This window comes from Ursus arctos, unplaced genomic scaffold, assembly GCF_023065955.2.
Source record: "Ursus arctos isolate Adak ecotype North America unplaced genomic scaffold, UrsArc2.0 scaffold_20, whole genome shotgun sequence".
NCBI classification, from domain to species: domain Eukaryota; kingdom Metazoa; phylum Chordata; class Mammalia; order Carnivora; family Ursidae; genus Ursus; species Ursus arctos.
This window is the reverse complement of record NW_026622875.1, coordinates 40456007-40477714: the sequence shown is the minus strand read 5'-3', so window position 1 is coordinate 40477714 and position 21708 is coordinate 40456007. Positions and strand designations below refer to the sequence as shown.

Genomic DNA, 21708 nt, shown 5'->3' with positions numbered 1-21708 from the left:
TGGGTCAGCAGGGCCCAGTGTGGCTGAAAGCTGAGGCGTCTACTGGTAGGAGAGGAGTAGATGATGGTGGGAGAGGAGCCGAACGTGAGATCACAGAGCAGGCATAAGTGGCATACGTGACCACTGGGTGCGCCACCTAAAGCAGAAGCAGGCAAAGTATGGCCTTTGGACCAAACCCGGCCCTCTGCTTGTTTTGTAAATAAAGTTTTATCAGAACACCACCAATCTTTATGTACTTTCTATGGTTCCTTCTGGGATATAGTGACAGACACAGAGCTCACACGGCCCACAAAGCCAAAAATATTTTCTTTTTGACCCTTGTAAGAAAATTTGCTGATCCCTGGCTTAAGGATTTGAACCATTCATTTGGATTTCTGTAACTGACCCAAATGCACATGGTCAGGCTTTCTGTACTCCTACGGTCTCCATGTGGCATCGTCTTAAACCTTCTCCTTCCCCATCATGGACAATTAGTGGTTTATCTGTCTCATAAGCTTGTCCGGACATCTCTTTCACAATCCCAAATTTTATGTCTTCCTTTATTCTCTTTTTTATTTCTTCTTTTAGGGCCACATACTTTCCTCTGCTGACATCGTTTTGAGCCTCCCACCCCACCAGCAGAAGCTCATCACTCAACTTTGAGTCATTTTGCTTCCTTTGCCTCCTCCCCAAGTTCTTCATAAATTTTTGTACCACTTTTAGAAGGCTGCTGAAAATCGATTTTTTTCACTTGCTGCTACCGCTCTCAACTCCCGTGCTTTGACAAATAGCTATTCCTCTACAAAAAGGTTCCCCTAGTTTTACAAAGCCCTTGGAAAATACAAGGTATACCCACCAGCATTTATAGAACAGAAATGGGAAGAAATAATCATGCTTTTCCAATCTGCCACACTAAAGGATTTCTTTTACTAGGAAATCCCCTTATACATTGAAAACCAAATTTGAGCCATACAAATTAAATTTGCACATGATTTTCTAGGGGTACATCTCTGATATGCAACAAGGAGTGTGATTATTGTTTAATTAACCACTTGCAATAGCGTCAAAAAGGGAAGTCAGTGTTTTAAAAGCTGCTCTTTATGGCAGGTAGTAAATATTACTACCGGGACCCAAATCCCAGCACTGCCCCTTACTAATTGTGTTATCCTAAATTAATTAACCTCTCTGCACCTAAGCTTCCACATCTGCCCAAAACAGGGGACGGAAGGGATTATAACTAATCTATCTCACAGGGTTGTTGTTAGGTTCGAATGGGACAAAGTATTAAAAATGGTTAAGCAGTGCTTGACCTACAGAAAACACCTAGCCTGTGTTAGTTATTACTATACAGGATTCTTAGGTTTCTTTCTTTCCTTCAACAGCACAAAGAATAAGAGCAACAGCACCATGGGACCTGACAGGTCTTCCTGAGCATGGAGTCAGTTTTTACCCTCTGTCTCTCCGATTCCTTACTTAGGGATGCTTTCCACCCACACTCCTGGCCACCTGGTTTGGGTGGGGTCAACCTCAATGCCGGGCTCCAGGGATGAACACCTGATCCAGACCTAGCCAATCACAGAGGTCTACCCCTCCACCTCCACAGTGGTCCACCCCTCCACCCCTCCCACCCCCATCCCCAAGGCGAGAGAGTTATACAGGGGCAAGTGACCCAACTGAGGCCAGTGAGAACCAGGTCCCGGGCACTGACGGCATGATAGGGACGTGAGCCTCTCTTTCTGTCAGGTAGACTAGGGGCCACAGCTGTTGGTGGCATCTTTAGTAGCCATTTATAAAATCTTCCCAGAAACAAAACCAACACAGTAAAAAGCTGTGGGAGGCAAAGGGGAGCTCTTCCCTGAACAGGAACGCAAACCCTCAGATGCATATGGGTTTCTCTGGACTGCCCAGCTACCTGTGCTGATGTTTTAAGCTTATGCCAAGTTTGAGCTGAGTTTTCGGTCACTTGCATCCTAAAAGTTCTGACACACGCTAATGAGTCCTCATGACCTACAGCAAGAATTGAATGCAAATCTTCCTAATCTTGGTACTGCCGAGAAAGTATGGCAAAGAGAGGGAAGACCTGAACTGCAATCCTGGTACTGCCTTTAGCCAGTTGGGGATTGCTGGGAAGACCGTTTCATCTTTCTGGGTCCCAGTGTGCTTGTATGTCAAGTGAGAGAGGTGAGTGAAAATCAATCTCTAAGATCCTTTTTCAGTTCTAACATTCTATGAGTCTTTATTATGCTTGGATTCGTTTCAGTCACAAATGCTGTGGTATAATTGGTTACTGATTCTCATATTTTCCTGCTTCTTTCTGTTTCAACTTTAAAAATATCCTATTAGACCCTCGTCTCTATACTCCAAATGTTTATGCCTTTCCCTTCAATTTCCTTCTAAGGAAAATATATTTATTTTTGTATACTTGGGCATAATGATCCCATTTTCTTCTCATTTCTATATTTTTAAATCTAATTAAGGTGATAAGTTCCTTGAGGGTTGAAACTAGAGTTTTCCTGTGGGTGTAAACATTATTATTATTTTTTTAATTGGCAACCAAGCTGCCAGTTTTTACAGAGCAGCAGGATATGGGTTTTAAGTAATGTAAGCAGGAAATGGGTCTCCAGCCCACACAAAATAAATGCAAAAGTACTGATTTACCCTGAGTCCACATCTGGCTTACTCATTTATAATTTCAGCCTAGCCTAAAATTCTCCCACAGAACTGCAGTGTGACAGCCATGTCTACAGAACGTCAGACCAAAAATGGAGTGTCAAGGGATCATCCTGTGAGTCTCACTTACACATATTAAAAATCTGACTATTTCAGGGCAATGTCATGCTTTTCTCTTCAATAGTAGGGTTGGCGGGCCTGAGCTAAGTGAATATTAGCTCTGTATCTTCACATTTGTTGATTTTAAGTAATCCAATAGCGCTGAAGTTTGGAGGGATCAAACAGAACTGACCCATGATCCACATACAGAACTTTCTGGAGGAAAAGCACCCTCCCAGGAGGGATGGCAGGATGCCTCCCTGTCTCATGACCCAGTCCATTCTTGTTCATCAGGACCCTAAGTACGAACGAGCCCCCAACCTCAGCTGCTTTAATGGGCACAAGCTCTTGGCAAATAAAACAAAATTGGCTGGAGACAGAGGTTTTAGGGTCAGTTGGTTTAGCAATTCAATAATGCCATTCGGGGCCCTATTTCTGTCTGTCCACTCTTCCAACCATAGTACCTGCTTTGTGCTAGAGGTGACTTCCCCTGGAGTTGGAGGATAGCTACTAGGGGCACTTGGGGCTACTTGCTTTCTTGTTCACATGTATCAGGAATTGTGCCAATATTCTAAGCACGGGTCTTTGTTCTCTTTCGGTAATTTCATTAGGATAAAATTTCAGATTTGTTCAGAAGGTTCAAGAATAGTACAAAGAACCCCTGTACACCCTTCATCTAATTCACAATTCTTAATATACAATAACATACAACAGTCTATTACAGTGCTATAATCTACAGTCCATATTCAGATTTCACTCCCTGTCCCAATAATGTCCTTTCTAGCTATTTTCTCCTCTGACCCAGGATCCACTCTGGATTATGCATTGCATGTAACTCGCATGCCTCTTTTAATCTGGAATAATCTTTCAGACTGTCTTTGCCATTCATAGTCTTGTCATTTTTGAAGGGCACTAGCGTGTGTGTGTGTGTGTGTGTTTTAATTGGGTTATTTGCTTTCTTATTATTGAGTTTTCAGAGATTTGTATATCTAGATACAAGTCCTGTATCAGGTGTGCAATTTGTAAATACTTTCTCCTAGTGTGTGCCTTGTGTTTTCATTCATTTCACAGTAACTGTTGGAGAGCAGACATTTCTTATTTTGATGAAATATAATTTATCTTTTTTTTCTTTTGTGGCTCCTGAGCATGAGTTTGGAATTCATGCTCATTGGACTGGCCTAGGTTACAAATTAACAACATGAACCAGAAGCAGAATATGACAGGCTGGGACACAGCATAGGATGCTGGGCTTGAGTCAGTGGAATTGTTCCTAATCTTGCTGTTCTTCCCCAAGTATAGAAACTCAAGAGGTAGAAAAGCATATTAAACCCTGCGTACGTTCAGGAAAGGTGAAGGATGGAACAACGCTGGGCAACATCCCCTAGAGGCTGCTCCAGGCAAAAAGCCAGTCGCCCAGCTGAGCACCCTCAGAGCAGTGCTGCTTGGTTCTGGGGCCTCTCCCTCCTCGGTCTCCCCACCGCCCAATGGGCACGTTTCCCAGTTCTAAAATCCAAGAGCCCTTGTCCTATAACACATGTCTTTGAATCAGCCTGTAAGATTGTGGCTGAAGTACCCGGCTATTTTTTTTTTTTTTTTTTAAAGAGAGAGGGAGAGAGAGAGCATGCGCAGGCCAGGGTAGGATGGGCAGAGGAAGAGGCAGAAAGACTCTCAAGCAGACTCCCCGCTGAAAGCAGAGGCTGACGCAGGGCTCCATTGCACGACCCTGATATCATGATCTGAGCCGAAATCAAGAGTCAGTCGCTTAACCAACGGAGACATCCAGGTGCCCCGGTACCTGGCTTTTTGTCGCATATCTTAGAGGGCAGGGGCCACGTCTCAGGCATTTCCAGCATCCCCTCACACCACGAGCCTAGTGCCTCACTCACAGTCTGCCCTCACCAAATCCCCAAGTCACGAGCTGAATGAAGAAGGAGCGATCACATTAATTGCTTCACCCGGCACACAACCCTATGTCTTCCTTAAACCTGCCTGAACCAAACCATTTCCCTGTCACTTTCTTGTCCCCTCCATGTGAAAACACCAAAGAGAGAAATGTAAGTAATGAAATGTTTTGTAGTGTACATATTGTCTGTATTAAATGATGTATATTTCAAGTCCCCATTATCAGATGTTTATGGACCGCTAATTTTTAATTTACTAAAATGTTCTCTTTTGCATTAAAAAAATGTATAATTATTTGGAGGAGGGGGTGGCTGGGAGAAAAAAAAAAAAAAAGCTAAATCAAGTTTGGAAAAATGCCAGCGCACTGAGTTTCTAAATATTTCTTCCACAGCAGAAGTTTTATGCCCCTTTCCCTCGGAAAAAAAAAAAAAAAAAAAGGGCTGATTATTACTACTGTTAATATTCATGCTGCTCGTCTCATTTTGTTCCCACGGACAGAGGCAAAACTTTTCGTTCCCACTGTCAGGATGGGGGAAATGGAGTCTCTAAGTGGCTGTGTGATATGCCTGAGTTACTAGTGGCTCTGAAACCCACAGGGAGTTAGTACCGCTCTGGAACACAAATCCGCCACCCACAACACAAAGCTCCTGCCTGTTCCCCAACTGCCACTCAAGTTTTATCTGAAAATCCCTACAGTTCTTCTGTTTTCCTACCACCTCTGTTTACACCCAGCCTTGGCAATCTATCCCGAGAGTCAGGTCTGAGTTCCACGTATCATGTCCTGCACGACTCGATTTTGGAAGCTGAGCAAATCATATTTATAGAAAAGACAAAGATAGAAACGAAGTTTTTGGAGACTCCACTTACATTCTTTGGACATTCCCACTTCAAAGCACTTCTGAAGCCGACAGTACTGGCATCGATTCCTGGTGACTTTATTAATAACACAGTTCTTATCTCGGTGACAAGTGTAAATCATGTTCTTCTGAATACTTCTGCGGAAAAAGCCCTGCAAGCAAGCGAGAAGATGAGGAGACTAAGTAAAACCACCAAGTTTCATGAGAAATCAAAGCCAGCCTTATCAATGCATTGATTGCTTGGTCTGAGTAATGAAGTGATGGCAGCAGAAAAGTTAACTTATTTGAGTCTTAAAATCCATGTGAAATATTAATAGTCAGTTTTCCCTTTGTTTCAAGTCAGAAAACCCCTTTTAATAAAAACTAGACACGACCGTTATGATCTTGCTGAAGGAAAATGAATACCAAGCTAATTCACTTGGAAAACATGCAGGGCTGGGTTCTTTCCAAACAGGCTTAACTTCATAAGCAGCTCCCTTGCTGGCCAGAAAAATTTCAGGTGAGCCCACTATCAAGAAACCCAACATAATAGGCATTCCCCGTGCAAAAGAAATGGTAAGATTCAGGGAAGAATGAGGTCTTCTCAAGAAAGTCTTTTCTACTTTTTTCCCACACATTTAGCTCATTATGGTATTTAAAATATGATTTAATTTACACAGTGTGTAGAAAAATATTATCCAATATTGGAAACAAGGCATAAAAAGGCCTGCCCATTTAATGCTCCATTAGAGCGGTGCTGTCCAAAATGGTAGCCACTAATGACACAGAGCTGTTTAAATGAAAATAAAAATGAAATAAAATTTAAAATTCAGTTCCTCAGTTGCACTAGCCACATTTTAAACGCTCAAGAGCCACTTATAGCTCGTGGCTACCACACTGGACAGCACGTGCATAGGAGATTTTCATCATGGCAGAAAGTTCTGTGGGGCGGCACCGTTCTGCAGCATTGACTTTTTGACAAGCTTACCTAAGAGTCATCTGACACTCTTGGGAAATGTAACTTTGTTTGACTTACTATTTACGATTGATTGGACACAGGCTCTGTAAAGACTATAGAAGGCTGGCAAATTACAAATCTATTTGTTAAGGATAGGTGCAAAGATTTCTGTCTGGCTGAAATATAACCAAAGAGTATTGTTTTATTGCCTTGGAGGACATTAACCAGTTCTGTACCTAGCTCTGCAGTCTGATTCCAGCATTCTTTCTTCCTTTCACCGTATCTATCAATCTACCTAACCACCTAGATATTTTGCTCAAATCCCCCAATGAACCAGTTTTGCCATCCTACCATTTCTCTCATTCTTGAGTTCAATAAATCTTCAACTTACTGAATATCTGAATGAGTTCTTACTTCTCAACTTTTTGAAAATTATATTTTGTCAAAAGCAGCAGTGTATCCCGATTTTTGTGAAACATTGATGAAATAAAGAGGATCGTAGGCTCATGAGCACATGGTGGCCACCTTCTCTTTGTCTTCCTCATTTCTCCCACACGGTTTTGCAGACAATGGATAATCAAGGGCTGCTTGTTACTACACAGACGAATGAGCAGTGAGTGAAGAGCATACCTGCTGTCTTTTCTCTCTCCTAATTGCCCAACAAAAACCTCTATATTGCTAGGAGTCTTAAGAGCAGGGAGCTTTACCTTCTCAACTGTGATGTGACTTTTACCCACATTAGCAACAATTCTCTTGGATGTAAGAAACACACCACCGAATGTGCGAAACAGCACGTAAGACTCACCATCTGAGTTCAACTTTCCCTGTAGTACATTAACACTCCAGGAACCAGAACTAAAAACATTTAAAGCTAAAGCACATTAACAAAGAAAGCTCATGTAACACACATTGTTTAGGATATTTACGTGGGCACCCTAGGATTTTACTGTCTAAATAAACATATTTTTACTGGCATGGTTCAACTGTAAACGCCTGGAAATCTTGTTTAAGGATGCAACTCCTGTCACATCCCAGACACACACATTTTCCAAGAAAACACAGTTTATTTTGGTACTTCTGGAGCTACGAATATGCTTCAAATCTAAAATAACAGGTTACCAATACTCCGAGCCTCTAATAGAATCGGTGCAGAGTGGTCACCTCAAACATCTCTTTTTATGCAAAAAATATACCTACAGGACACTTTTGGCTGCCAGATGCACAAACTCAATTTACAGAAACTGCACTGCCCTCCTGCCAAGAAACGCTGACCCAATGGGGCGCCTGGGTGGCACAGCGGTTAAAAGCGTCTGCCTTCGGCTCAGGGCGTGATCCCGGCGTTCCGGGTTCAAGCCCCACGTCAGGCTCCTCCTCTATGAGCCTGCTTCTTCCTCTCCCACTCCTCCTGCTTGTGTTCCCTCTCTCATTGGCTGTCTCTATCTCTGTCAAATAAATAAATAAATAAATATTTAAAAAAAAAAAAAAAAAAAAAAAAAGAAACGCTGACCCAATGGAAGATCCAGTGTTTTCTGCATGTGTGAGGCAAGTGAGGTATGGACAAAGGTGACCTCCTCCATTTATTAAAAACCAAATCTTCAGTCCAGCAGATGCTTAGTGAGTGACGAAGAGGGGGAGAAAAACAATCTCATGATACTCAAATGAAAGAAGAGAGAAGTAAAGAACTTTCTATGTCATTAGGTATCCACTCGGTCTGGTTCAGTAACAACGTCGGCAGAAACTAAATAGGACTTCTTGGTTTTCTGAATCAGGTTTTTGGCTAGATATCAGGAGAAGGTCTAAGTTTCAGTAAATCATTTCCACCACGGTAGAATACTTGCCGACTAACATATACGCTGGGAGGTATTTTTATACACGGATTGGGTAAACAGAAAAGCCCTCCCAGGCCAAAGAGAGGTTTGCATTCTACAAATCCTCCTCCCAGGAGATGAGAGAGATTATTATTTAAACCTTATTCCTCGTAGACCTAATGTGTGCCTGTGTGTGGGAGCCCCATGCCACCTCAATTTTACCTACTCAAATTTTTACTTAGGTTGACTCTTCCTTTTACTTTTAACATTATTTAAAACGGAGGGAGACCTTTAATCCCTGGCTTCATCTGAAAACCAGCCCCGACTGTCAATATTAAAAGGCAAATATAACACAAACAAAATGAAAGACAAGCAAAATAATCATCAGATATTATTTCGCTCTCACTGGATACTGGATCTGCTCAGGGCTTAAAACCCCAGACCATGTCACTTCTTGCTGAAATGACAGTGTTAGAGACAGATCAGCACTGACGTGAGACTTTCTCTTTGAGGAATTCAGAGAAAATGTGTCTCTTTATGTGGTTCGGTAGATATAAAGCCACAAATCCGTGCCACTCAAAACTGGAAGCCTCATGCTTTGAGAAACAGCACTGCAACCCACATCTTGTCATACATAAAAACGGACTTTAGAAATGCTGATTCGGAAGTGTGATAGTCCTTGAAGCAAGTGGATGGGCAGAGACATATCTAGAGGAGAAAACACTGAGAAGTTGAGCGTGTAAAAGGAAGGATTCGGTCCCATCTGGAGGAGCAGTCTGGTGGGGGGGGAGGAGGGAGAACAGAGTCAGGAGGCAGGAAAGGAAGAGCCGTGGAAAGGAAGTCCAGGGGCTTCCTCATGACCACTGAGTGGCCTTGGGCAAGTCAGCCTAAGGAGGTGAAGTTCCCTCATCTCCTCAGTGAGGAGCCCGGTGGCTGATTTCCAAGATCCTTTCCAGTTGTACATTTCCGGGACTCCAAGTGTGTCATCACACCAGAGAGTGTCATGGTGGGATGCCTTCAAAGTGAGGATGACAGAGTTTCTGTGAGCAAAGAAAATGGCCAAGGAAGAGGGGGTGTTTGAAGACTAAGGAAGAACAGGTCCTCCACCCGTACAGGTGAAAACTGCAATTTGCGGGGGACTAGTCTAGGGTTACTGACACCACAACTTTATTCCTTTGGAAGAGGGGCAAAGGGAAAGGAAAAGAGAGAATCTTAGGCAGACTCCATGCTCGGTGCAAGCAGGACACAGGGCTCAATCTCACCACCCTGAGATCATGACCTGAGCGGCAATCAAGAGTTGGACACGTAACTGACTGAGCCTCCCAGGCGCCCCTACAATTTTATTCTCCCTTTCCTGAAACATCCTTTTCCCAGCAAACCCAGAAAAATTCTGTCTTCAAGATGTTTGTCACCTCATCCAGGAAGTCTTCTCTGACTGATCAAAGAGCACATAAATTCTTCCTCTTCTAGGTAACCTTGGTATTTTGCTTATCTTTCTACATTACTCCAATTTAAGTACAATATTTAAAATATTAGACAATAGTATTGTTCACTTCAGAGGATACATGGGCAACACAGCAGAATGCCAGCCTGTGACCACCAGTCACAGCCTCAGGGCGCCAAATGGGCATCACAGATTTCTACAACTGGGTGTCATAGTACCACTACCAAGTGTGACTTCTTCCTTGCTGATGCCCTGACAGAGGAGAAGCAGGGACCTGGAGGCCGGCTTCCCCAGAACTAAAGTGGGCAGGTTGTTGGGCTCCCACACCACCTTGTAGCAGTGCGTAGCAGTGTTTAACGTGTGGAACCAAGACAGTGGACTTGGCGGGGGGCGGGGGGGGGGAGGGGGGAGGGGAAGACTGGAGGCAATGGTTATTCAACAGATGGTAGCAAAGTATTTCAATATTTCAACACCTAATAAAACTATTGGTGCATATTAGCTGAATATTCCCAGTACTGGGACAGGGAATTAACATGGTAGATAGTTAATAAATAGCTGTTAAATGAAAGAATGAATGATGACGCCCTCAGCTCTAACCAGAGACAGAGTGAGAGGCCTGGATGTATTATACCTTAATTCCATAAAATATTCCTCCACAGTAATGCATTCCCTGAGGATGATAGTCTTTGTACTTAAGAAAGTGAGCTGCCAGATTTCTCAGAAGTTAGTAGAAGATTAACTGGTTTGAGATGTAATCAGCTCAGACAGTCAAGACTTCTGTTGGCTAACCATGTTGGTTAGTTATGATTTCTGTTGTTGATCATAACTTCTCTTGGTTAATCTCGATTTCTCTAATTATGACTTTTGGTGGTTAATCAGGATTCCTGTGGTTTGTGAGAAACATAATTAACACTCTAGCTACTTAACTCGAGAAGAGAGATCTACACCACAAACGGAGTCCAGTGTTTTCTGACCACAGTTTTTCCAAACTTTCTTATCTCATGCTCTTCTGTTCTTCCTATCAAGGAACTGGGATCCAAGCAAAAGAAAAGAAGAAAATACTCCTATGGTGGTGAAGGCGACATGTGCATCAGAATGATTTGCTTCATGTCTTAGCAATAATCCCTGAATTCCCATTGCCTACTCAGATTACTTCTGTCCCCCGTTGGGGATATGACGTACCACTGTCCTACCTAATCCTCTCACCTACAGTGCAGACCACACTCCTAAATCAAAAGCAAAGGTAACCAACTCTTTTAAATCTGAATATTCTCCTGTCCCTAAATATCTAAAATTCATAATTACCTTGAAAGACTAGTCATATGTCCCAAATCTATCAAGGACATAGAGAAAAGTGGCTCATTGCGCTCCCTGCTTGATGTTTTGATGTGAGGGTCACTTCAGCCACTTTCTCTCCTCTAATACTCTCAAATCATGCTCTAATTCTGATAATTTTTTCATTTTTTTCTTTCGTGGACCATGTTGCAACTTCTGGTTTTCAGATGTCATCTCACATAATATTCCCCACCTCTCCCAAACAGAGCGCTTTTTGTTGGTTTAGATACTAGCCTTGCGATTAAGAACTGGACGTCAGCTCGAGTACCTGTGCATTTGAACTCTGACTCTGCTGCTTACTATCTGTGGGACATTGAGTTATGCTAAGGCCCGTTTCCTCATTTGGAATAAGGAAAGTACCTACACTTCATGGGATTACCTAGTGTATCCAATTAAGGGACACACATACCGTGTGAAGGCAATGCCCAGCACACAGCGAGCACCCAGTGAATGGTAGCTTTTGTTACTGATGAAACCTCCTCTTTCCAAAGCTTTCTTCTGGAAAACGTCCAATACACATTTGGTATTTAAAATAAAGACTCCCGAATAGGAAAGAACACTGTTCTGAATCTCTGAACAACACAGACTATTGTGGGTAGACAACCTCATGATTCCAAAGGCCATCTCTATATATACTCATTCCCGTACTGATTCATTCATCCAACGCCAATTACCTGGAGTGGATGTGGTGGGTTCTCCTGGGTCACACAAAGATACAGAAAGTATGGTTCCTGCTCTTTCTCAACTTACCAGGAACATTAAATCAAGCGAACACTGTAGCAGATGTCACCACGCAGTGTGATAAGAACTTTTGATGGAAGCAGAAAGTGAAAAAGGGCCCAGTGCCTGGCACGTAGTAGGCACACTTAAAGTATTTACTCAGTAAAGGCCACAGGAATTCAAAGGAGTTAGAAGGCAGTCAGTGCTTGATTCCAGCTCTAACGAAGGGGTAGGATTCCAACGGCAAGCTTTCCCTCAAGGAACAGCTCAGCTTTGCCAAGATCTCAGGTGAAGACATACAGGGAAGGAGCCGTGGTCCAGGCTGGCAGAGATGGAAATGATGGGTGTGTGTGTGCAAGACACAGATGAAAGATCAGGTTGACAATCGGACCAGGCGGGATCTCGACGGCCATGTCGGGCATTTACTGGGGAAGTACTCACTCTAGGAGAAGGCTAGGGTCAGAATGATCATCTCCCCAAGATTGTTCAGGGGGCTGTAAATCACTGACTTCCTCATGCATCAATTTAACACATACTAAAGTAGATAGTGAGCTCTGGGTATGAATACAAATACCTATACCCCTGAACCTGCCCTTAGGTCTGGTCAGGAATGTAGCCCAAGAATCCTTGATTTCTGAAATAACAGGACAATCTGCTGACTCATATTTAATCGTAAAGTTACTTGTGAGAATTCACAGTGCGGTGTTTTGAATGGAGGTAGCTTTTTAGGCTTAGAGCCGTTTATATCAGGTTCAACATGTCTGAAATATGTCGTGATAGTTTGAAGAAAGGCGCTAAGTAGAAACTTACTTCTTGGGGCACCTGGGTGGCTCAGCTGGTTGGGTGCCTGCCTTCGGCTCAGGTCATGATCTCAGGGTCCCGGGATCAAGCCCAGCGTCAGGCTCCCTGCTCAGTGGGGAGTCTGCTTCTCACCCTTCCTCTCCCTCTGCCCCTCTCGCCCTGCTGGTGTTCTTGCTCTCTCTGTCTCAAGTAAATAAATCATATCTTAAAAAAAAAAAACAAAAAACAACCCTTATTTCTTTTATTAAAAACAAAAACAAAAACAAACCCGGCAACTTGGCACTGTATCAGTCATGAAAAGTACTGGATCAGGAGAAATTCACCCAAAAAGTCACATGGGAAGCACATCTGTTTGCACTGGGCTTTTGCAGAATTAATTTCTATCCCATGCAAAGTTCAAAAGGGTAATTTCTCCTTCTAGGGTGAAAGAAGAGAGAGACAGTGAGGAGTGTTACTTTGTCATTCTCCCTCGATCATGAAAGGGAAAATATGTCAACCCCACTTCAATCAGAAAGTAATCAGGTGGCTGCCCCAGGTAGTCACTGGCCCCCCCACCAGCAGGGCTGGGTCCCAGTGAAGTGCAGCCCCAGGCCAGCACAGAGCTGCAATTCCCATTTCCAGCCAGAAGCAAAGATGCTGCCAGTGGGAGGTGAGTATGGAATAATCCCATCACGGCTACTTTGGGAAACACGGTTTTCAGACCAGGAAACACGTTGCCTTAAACAAACAAAAAACACCCTCCGGAGTGAGTGGAAGTCTATGCGTGACAATGTCTGAAAAGTTATTAATAGCAAGATTTGTGGGGGAGAAAGAGAAAAGTGAAGACCTTTTCACCCCACTGAAAGACAATGGGTGAGAGGGAGGGAGAAAGTAGAAAAACAGCCTACTATTTTGATGACAAACGTTTCCTCCTGAGCAGGGAGGGTGGGCATGAACGTAACTCAAAGGACACTGAGCGAGTCAGGGAGGGGGCCGCACTCGGAGCCACGAGAAGCAAAACAACCTAAGATTCATATTCCAAACAAGAAAGTTGAGTTGTCCCAAGGGGTAGAGGCTTAGAGTTGTTTATTTTTTTTGTTTGTTTAAAAAAAAAAATTCCTGACAGGACAAGGTCCCACTGTTGGGAATTTAGTAGAGATGAATGAACGACAATAGTGAAGCCTGAGTGCTTTGCTGTTTAGGAGCCATGGCTTCTAGAAGGTCCATCATTCAACGGTTCCTCTTGCCTGCTAACTGGGAAAGTGTCTCCTGCCCCTTTGCTTAGAATCTAACCATATATATCAGGCATGTCTCCTTCCAAGTCCCTTGGACCAGAAGCTTCTTTGGCACGTTTACTCTTCCCTAGGTTAGCAAGGCAAGCCTTTATTTTGGGAGAGGTCTAGAAAGATGGTACTAAAAAGGCAATGACGACAGATTTGGCAAAAGCATCACCTCTGTGGGAACCAGTCATTCTGGAAGAGGGTGATGATGGCATTGTCCTGAACTTTGTCAGGTGAACCCCTGAGAGTGCAACCCCTGGAGACCCAGAAACCAATGCTCTCAATCCTTTTAATCCCCAATTAATTAAAACTCCCCGGGAAGGAATACCAATGAATAGGCAGTTCTTAACTGAGAACCCGAACTCACAACATCAGAAAATCACGGTCTAAACTTCCAAAGTTTTCAGTGTCCCAGGAAGGACACCGAGCCACACATTCAGTTCACAATGTTTTTATTTTAGAAGAACACGACCTGGGGAAGAAACGCTCCTAGGTAATAGAAACTGGAAACCAACAGTAAGGAGAGATTAATCAGTTGGATAAAATGTCTTTTAATTTTGGTGAAAACATGTCTTTTTAGATTTCAAAAACACAATCTTGGATAAAATAATTTTTTTTTTTTTAAATGACCAGCTCTCCTATGGGTCTGACTATTATAACGCCACTCTAATCCACCAAGTCTGGGGGCCAATAATCTCCAAACACAATTCTGGGGGACAGAGTTTCATAAGGCAGGTCCACACTGCTAGTTAAACTGACTGTTTTCAAAAAGCAAAGGGATCTGTTCTGGGCAGGGCCAGCTTTGCAGGCACATGACCTGGGCACACACAGGGCCTGGTACTCGGAAGGGCCTCGTGCTTGGTTACTGCTCTGCTGTCACAGTCTTGAAATTCTGAAAAACTTTTGAACAAGAGGCCAGCATTTTCACTTTGTATTGGGTCCTGCCAATTAAGTAGCCAGTCCTGGCTCTAGAATCCCATCTGTTCTCTACCTGAAGGTTTCCAACGTGCTACCTTTATGAGGACGTGGACGTTTTGGGTAGTCTCTCTTCTTCTCTGGTCGACCTCAAAGCTAGTTTTGAGACTGTAGATCAGACAGAATTATACAAGGCTACCACAGTCACACTTAGCCCAGGATCTCTTTGGGCTGCTTCTGAGCAAGTCCACAACCCGAGGAAGAGCCAGAAAGGAACATCATTTGGGAAGCATTTTATGTTTTAGTATTGGGCTTTATTTCCCACATGGGTAAAGGACTTTGGAGGGGCTGGGAGGACCAGGAAGAACTTTTTCAGAATTGGATACAGGGTCCTCCCAAATAGCATATATATTTAGGTGCAAGTTCAGGAGGGTGCCCAGAAGCTCATTCATACACCTCCTAGATGTCTCTGGCCCCCACCTGGGAGCCAAAGAATGAATTAGAAAGAAGGTGAAGAATATGAGGTCAAGCAGTTCATCTGTTACCCAAAGCATTTCTGTACAGCAGGTTAAATATTATCAATATGGTATCTTGGGAACCACTGCCCTTCTTCTCAAGAACATGAGTTGAGATATGGTAGGGAGAAAAACCCTAAGACAGGAAAAAAGTCTGAAATGGATGATTCCACTGAGCTCCACATAGCTTTCTTTAAATCTGGTCTCGAGAATTCACTTTAAACCAGCTAAAGACATCTGTTTTCTACATTACTTGGGTCAGTTATTTTGTGCCCTTCCACAGTGAAACCCATAGTTACCGATTTATTATCAGGATTACTCTAAATATAACTGGGCAAGAAGCCAATGCATTTTAAGTTTTCTAATTCTCAAATATTTTACTGAAGAAATGCACTAAAATAGCTCCTCAGCTACAGCCCAGGAGTTAGCGGACCCCAGGTGCTTCGTGCATTAATTACTAAATCTCATCTGGACGGCGGGTGGGGGGGGGTGGGGGGGTGACGGCAAGCAGAAGGAGACAGAGCCAAAACACGCTCAAATATGCTTAAACCCTTTGCAGAGGGGCATAAAGTTTTAAATCTCTTTTAGAAGTTTGGTATGCAACATTTCACCATCAACAAAGCCAGGTCTTAGCTCTGTCATAACACACGGGTTGATGACAACATACATCACACCATGGCAACTCTGCGTATCACGTAATCAAAAGCCTTTCCCAGAACCCAATTATCATCATGCACTTATATTATTTCATAATGCTAAGAAGGACCTAAATTAGAAAAGAAAAAAAATGCTTGTCCACAATTTGTTGCACTTTTTCCAAGGAAATTTAATTTCCAGGGCCATTCTGGCATCTTCTCACTGGAAGCTCTCTCACTTATGTTATAGGTGGCTACATCCTGAATCTGAACTGAAAGGGAAGAAATCACGGAGGATGTGGGAGCAGAAGGGAAGCTGGTCAGGCATTTACATTTAGGTCTTCAGGAGTCTGACAACTGTAAAATAATGGGAATTTATCAGATGTAGCCCTCTGCTTCTCCTCACCACAGACACTGCTCAGACAGTGCAAAAATCTCACTCACAGTTTACTGAGACAATACTGCTGAAGTTCTAGCTCTCCTAATGCATTCTGTCCTTGTATGGAAAAGCCGGGGTGACTCCAGGCAAAGACCTGACACACCGTATTAGCCCAAACCCACAGCATCTAAACAATGACATCATCAGTGAAATAGTTTAGAGCCCGCTGGCCCTCAGTATGGGCCCTCTGTGTACTCATACTTAGCCAGGTCCCCCAAACCTACAGTGTTCTCTTTCACCTCTGTACCTTTATACATGCTGTTCCCTATGCCTCAAAATTCCTTTCCCTGCCTTGTTCATGCCTAGCTCATGCTCCAAGATAGCATCAGGCACCTGTGAATCACATAACCATATCAGCACACACTCTGTTGTAACATTCATTGTACAACATCGTAACCACCGATTCTTGTGTCTCTTTCTTCCTAAAGCAGGACTCCTTGGAGGGTGGTATGTAATCATCTTTGTGATGGAGCATATGCAACTTTTACAGTTAAAAAGTAACATATTGCAAGTTATTTTGCTTTTTAAATATCATATGGAGATTCAGAGGAGAAGGAAGGGGAGAAAAAAGATGAGCAGAGAACCCTAACTTCGATAAAGACAACCACCACCAAAATTCTTCAAGTATAAGGAAAAGGAAAGAGGAAGTTATATTTTCAATAGTGAAACTCCAATATCATAATTCAGACAGCAATTCTAACTTCATGATTTATCCCAACCTCCCTTCTTTCTTCTTCCAAATTAGCAAGAAACAGGCTCAAATTTCACCCATAGCTCCTCTTTCTTGATCTTTAAAATTAAAGTTGCTATATAATGTCAGTGCAGTGCCAGGATTTGAAATTAAATAGGTCCCCAATGTAAAGGGTAAGGTTCTTTTAAACAACACGAACTTGCCTGCAGTTAAGCACATTATAGCTTCCACCTCAGCACCGTGCTATATAAAAACCCACTCCGGGAGCTACTGCTGTGTTGAGGACCTTACCTTCTGTACTATCTGTACCTATTTTATAAGAGAAAATTTGGCAGAACACACACAATTAATTTTTAAGTGTTACTTCTCTGCTTTTCCATTTCATACCTGACTCTGGTTGGTAAAAAAGAGGAGTCGTCTTTTGATTACACTGGAGAGAAGGGGAAAAATAGGCCCAGCAATAAAAGAGGTGTCTGCCAATTACTTAGACTGTTCTCCAGTTTTCAATTAAAGGCAGCCTAATGGATGTAGGGGGACCTGTTTTATTTTCCCTAACAGAGCCCTTATTTTTAAACTCTTAGCTTCATTTTCCAAAATTGCTGGCTTTAGACAGAAGAAACATATATCTTGAGCGAAAAGCTCTATGTTCTTCTTCTATTTCCTGTATCAAAATTGTATTTCTCTCCTCAGTGGCTACTTCCCATTTGGCTTCACAGAGCTCTGCTGCCCCGGATGGGTTTGCTAATGGACAGCAGTCCCCGATGCTGTACCCCGCTCTGGAAGATGAGCCCCCAGACCAGTGAGGCTCACGTAGGAGTCCTGGGGGTGCTTCCTCCTACTTTTGCTCTCTTCAGATGATCATCCCTTGGAACTTTACTTCCCCTCCTCAGTTTCTTCAAAAGGACAAGAAAAGAGAACTTTGGAGGGTGTGCTCACGTTGAACCCATCTGAAAGAACTGGCCTCTCTTAAGCATCGACCTGTGCATGGAATTTGGGGATTATTTTCCATAGATCAAACAGGAGTAAAAATTTCCTTGGACATGCTTGGCCTTCTTCCTTGGAACACACATGTTTTCAGGATTGATATTTTTATCCAGAGTTTTCTCAAATGGATAATTAGGAGATGTCCACAGGCAGGTGTAGGAAAAAGAGCTGGGCCTCCATCAATCATGACCAAGCTACATTTAACCCACCAAAAGACGGGATGATGTTTTGTAAACAGTTTAGCAGTTTTGTTTCTGTGGCACAGCACTGTCCCTAGACCTCGGGGATCTGTGGGGCAATTCCCTTTCCTGCCAACAGGCATTATAGCAGCCGGATAAATCCTTCAGGATTGGACCAAACACCCCTTTAGGGCTGGAAAAGCAGCGATGAATCACATGATCCTGGTAATTTGAGAGTTAACGCATCTATGGGGGGGAAGACCTAATGTATCACATACTAATTCCTATTTGTTTTTAACATCACTTGAAGTTTACTTAGTTAAGACCAAAGACGGCTGCGAGAGACACATCAGACCTGAGCATTACACCTTATCGGGCATTAGAACGGACCTTGTGAAAACACCAGGCAGCGACACAAAAGTAATGTTTGAATCCTGCCAAGAAAACGGAAAGGGCTTTTAGGAGCCCCTCAGAAGGAGATTCTGAATTAATTTGTAATTTCAGGTTTCCTAATAGCTTTTATGAGCTTGCTTACCCAAAGTATTTCAGAGCATCATCTCTTTTAATTTTTAATTTTTATCCGCGCTGTGCTCCAAAAATATGCCGATCTGAATCATTGCCCCCTCATCTTGTTATCTTAATGGGGGAAGGATAGAGTATCATGCCGGCCATTCCGCATTAGGTGTCCTCATTTACAGATTGAAGAAAAAAAAGTGCCGGACATAAATTATTTAAAATCTATTGTATCAGTGTGTGTTCTGTAAGCATTCACTACCGGCAAAGCAGACAGATTATTTTTCACTTTTAATTGTGTTGATACCTTATCTGCTTTGTTGAAAGTGGAGAGTGGTATGTGAAACCGCCTCACACACTGAGGAACAGAGAAGTGACGGGGTCTATTATTTAAAGCCAAAGTAACCCATTTAGTGGAAGTAGCTTTTAACACACTGCTAAGGAAGAGAAAACCTGGAGCCGCTATTTACGTTTGTAATGTGTGTCTATTACCGTGTCAAACATGCGCGAGGGTAGGACAGAGCCAGCTTCCTTAAAGAAGCTCTTGGCTGAGGGAGTCCGTGACAGCACGCACTTCACACCAGCACTGAGACACAAAGGCGCCCATTGTGTGTGAGTGACAGGGGGGATCACCCCCGCATTCCTCCGCCCTCCACTTCTCAGGTATGTGGTAAAAAGCAACGTAAATCAGAGGAGATCTTCTCTAGGTATGCTTGAAGACATTGTCCTAAAAAAAAAAAATTCAGGGCAATGAAAATACATTTTGATAATAAAATTACTAACCTGTGATTGGCACCTGACTGCAATGAAATTGTGCATGGGATACTAAGATTCATTACCAGAAATTCAAAATAAGCCCTAATGCTTCTCCTCCCGATTGACCCCTAAAGACCTTCATCAAAAAAAGACCACAGGTAGGGGTGCTTGGGTGGCTCAGCTGGTCGGGTGTCTTGACTCTTGGTTTCGGCTCAGGTCATGACCTCAGGGTCGTGGAATTGAGCCTGGTGTTGTTGGGCTCCACACTCAGCAGGGAGTCTGCTTTTCCCTCTCAAATAAATAAATAAATAAATAAATAAATAAATAAATCTTAAAAAAAAAAATAAAGAAATGACCACAGGGACTAGATATGTTAGCATGCTACCAAAAAGTATCTCACCCTCATCTGAATTTCAAATATTCCTTCAAAAGGCAGCAACTCGGAATTCACCGGGTGAACCTCCAGATGAGTGGTAAGAGTCTGTACAGATAAGGACTAGCATCGTTCTGCTGTAGCTTATCGAGCTGGAGACTCGTCATCACTCTTCAGCTTTTGTGTCCTCCACACCAAGGGCAGTACCTTACCCAGCTTTCAGTAAATATCTGCTCATACAGATGCGTGGAGGGTTGACGGGGAAATGACTCCGTTTGCCAGATATCCTCTGCCAGAGCGGCACATGGCTGAAGAGACAAGCACCCAAGTGCAAGTCCAAAGGGTGCTGGGCTGGTTTACGCTCTGCCTTCATCTGGCTTTGGGTCGTCGGAGCGAACCACTCAACTGTCCTTGCAGTTCCATCTGACACGTTTGAAGTTATCTCTACCTTCTGAACAAGGAAACACACACATTCCTAAGTCCGCACTATGAGCCTCAGGTCTGTATGTTTTGTGGGACGTGTGTGGTTTGGTAAGAAGCAAAGAGATGAGGAGAGCCAGGAGTCTCCCAAATACGGGTCCCTTTCACACGGAGTCCAAATCCAGCAAACAAACAACTCCCAGCAAAACCACGGTCAATACCAGTCCACAAATATGTGGACCACATCACATGTGATATTTGTGAGTTATCGGTGACAACCTACGTAAGCCCCAAGTTAGCCGCCACGCCACACTTACTCTCCAAACCCCACCGCCCCGATCTGCTGTGTGCTTCAAACTGAACTCCTGAACTTTCCAGCAATTATCCCCGGAATCTAGACAGCCCCATCATCACCTCAAGTCAGTGGATCAGAGGAGCAGAGCCAGGAATGTTCTGCCTCCGTTCCCGAAGGGAACCGGAGTGAGGGAGAGGTTCCTGCCTTCCTTTCCATCTGGTTTCTCCAATAAAAGGGAAAAAAATAAATGGAAATGAAAAGTATACAATTAAAAAAAATTACATTTAACTTCCTTTTGCTAATGTCTGTAAGATGATTTTTGGCCTGGCAGGAGATTCCAGATGGGCCGTATAATGAATATAATTTAATACGAAAAACCGGAGTTCAAAGAAACACATTTTTCCAAGTCAGAAGGTTGTCTCACACTGTTTAATGCAAAACACCGGGACAAGTCATTGCATTTCTTTTCTTACTGCACACTACTAGCCTTTAAACCTAATATCAGTGTGTCCAGACCCGAAGCCATCAAAACCAGAAGCTGTCACTCTCTGAGATGGGGCTGGTGCCGGGGCACCCTCACCCAAAGGGCCAGAGACCACTAACCACGCAATGTGTTTTCCTCCAGGGTCTCAGAATTTATACCACCAATTAAGGCCATAATGAGTGCCCCAAGTTGACTTCCTAGGAGCAAGAATTAATTAAGCACAGTATTTCTTAGTAAAGAATGACATTTTTCCAAACGAGTTCTATCTAGAAGGTAGCCGTATTTTCTGATATTACTGTGCTTCCACGTACGATCCTTAATTGTTAACGCAAATAGAATGATCCAGCAACATGGCTTAGTTTATGTTTTTAATTTGACAACAAAAGAAAACAATCTTTACTTTTATCCTTATTTTGGGGGGCAAGGAGACTGTTTTGAGCATATTGCCTATATGCAAAGCACCCAATTATTTACATTAGTGACACAGTATCACTTCTTTGAATGATCAACATCACCACAAAAGAAGGAAGCCAGTGCTGGCATTTATAATCTCTTTCTCACCCTCCAAAAGTGAAGAGTTGTGTTGTGGACCTATTTGTTCCCCAAATAGCTTATGTTCCCATACATTTTGTAGAGAGTTAAAAAAACAAGTAAACCCACACACACAAAGGTTAAGGATTTATTTTATAAACTACACC

At 43.0% G+C, this 21708-nt stretch overlaps 1 protein-coding gene across 1 annotated transcript in view; it reads right to left on the bottom strand.

The window, feature by feature from the left end:
• RARB (retinoic acid receptor beta) overlaps positions 1 to 21708 on the bottom strand; it is a 162751-nt gene that overhangs the window by 89533 nt on the left and 51510 nt on the right. The window contains exon 3 of the mRNA XM_026496896.4: positions 5518 to 5659. Within this exon, the coding sequence (XP_026352681.1) occupies positions 5518 to 5659 (142 nt within the window). The remainder of the gene's footprint in view (positions 1 to 5517; positions 5660 to 21708) is intronic.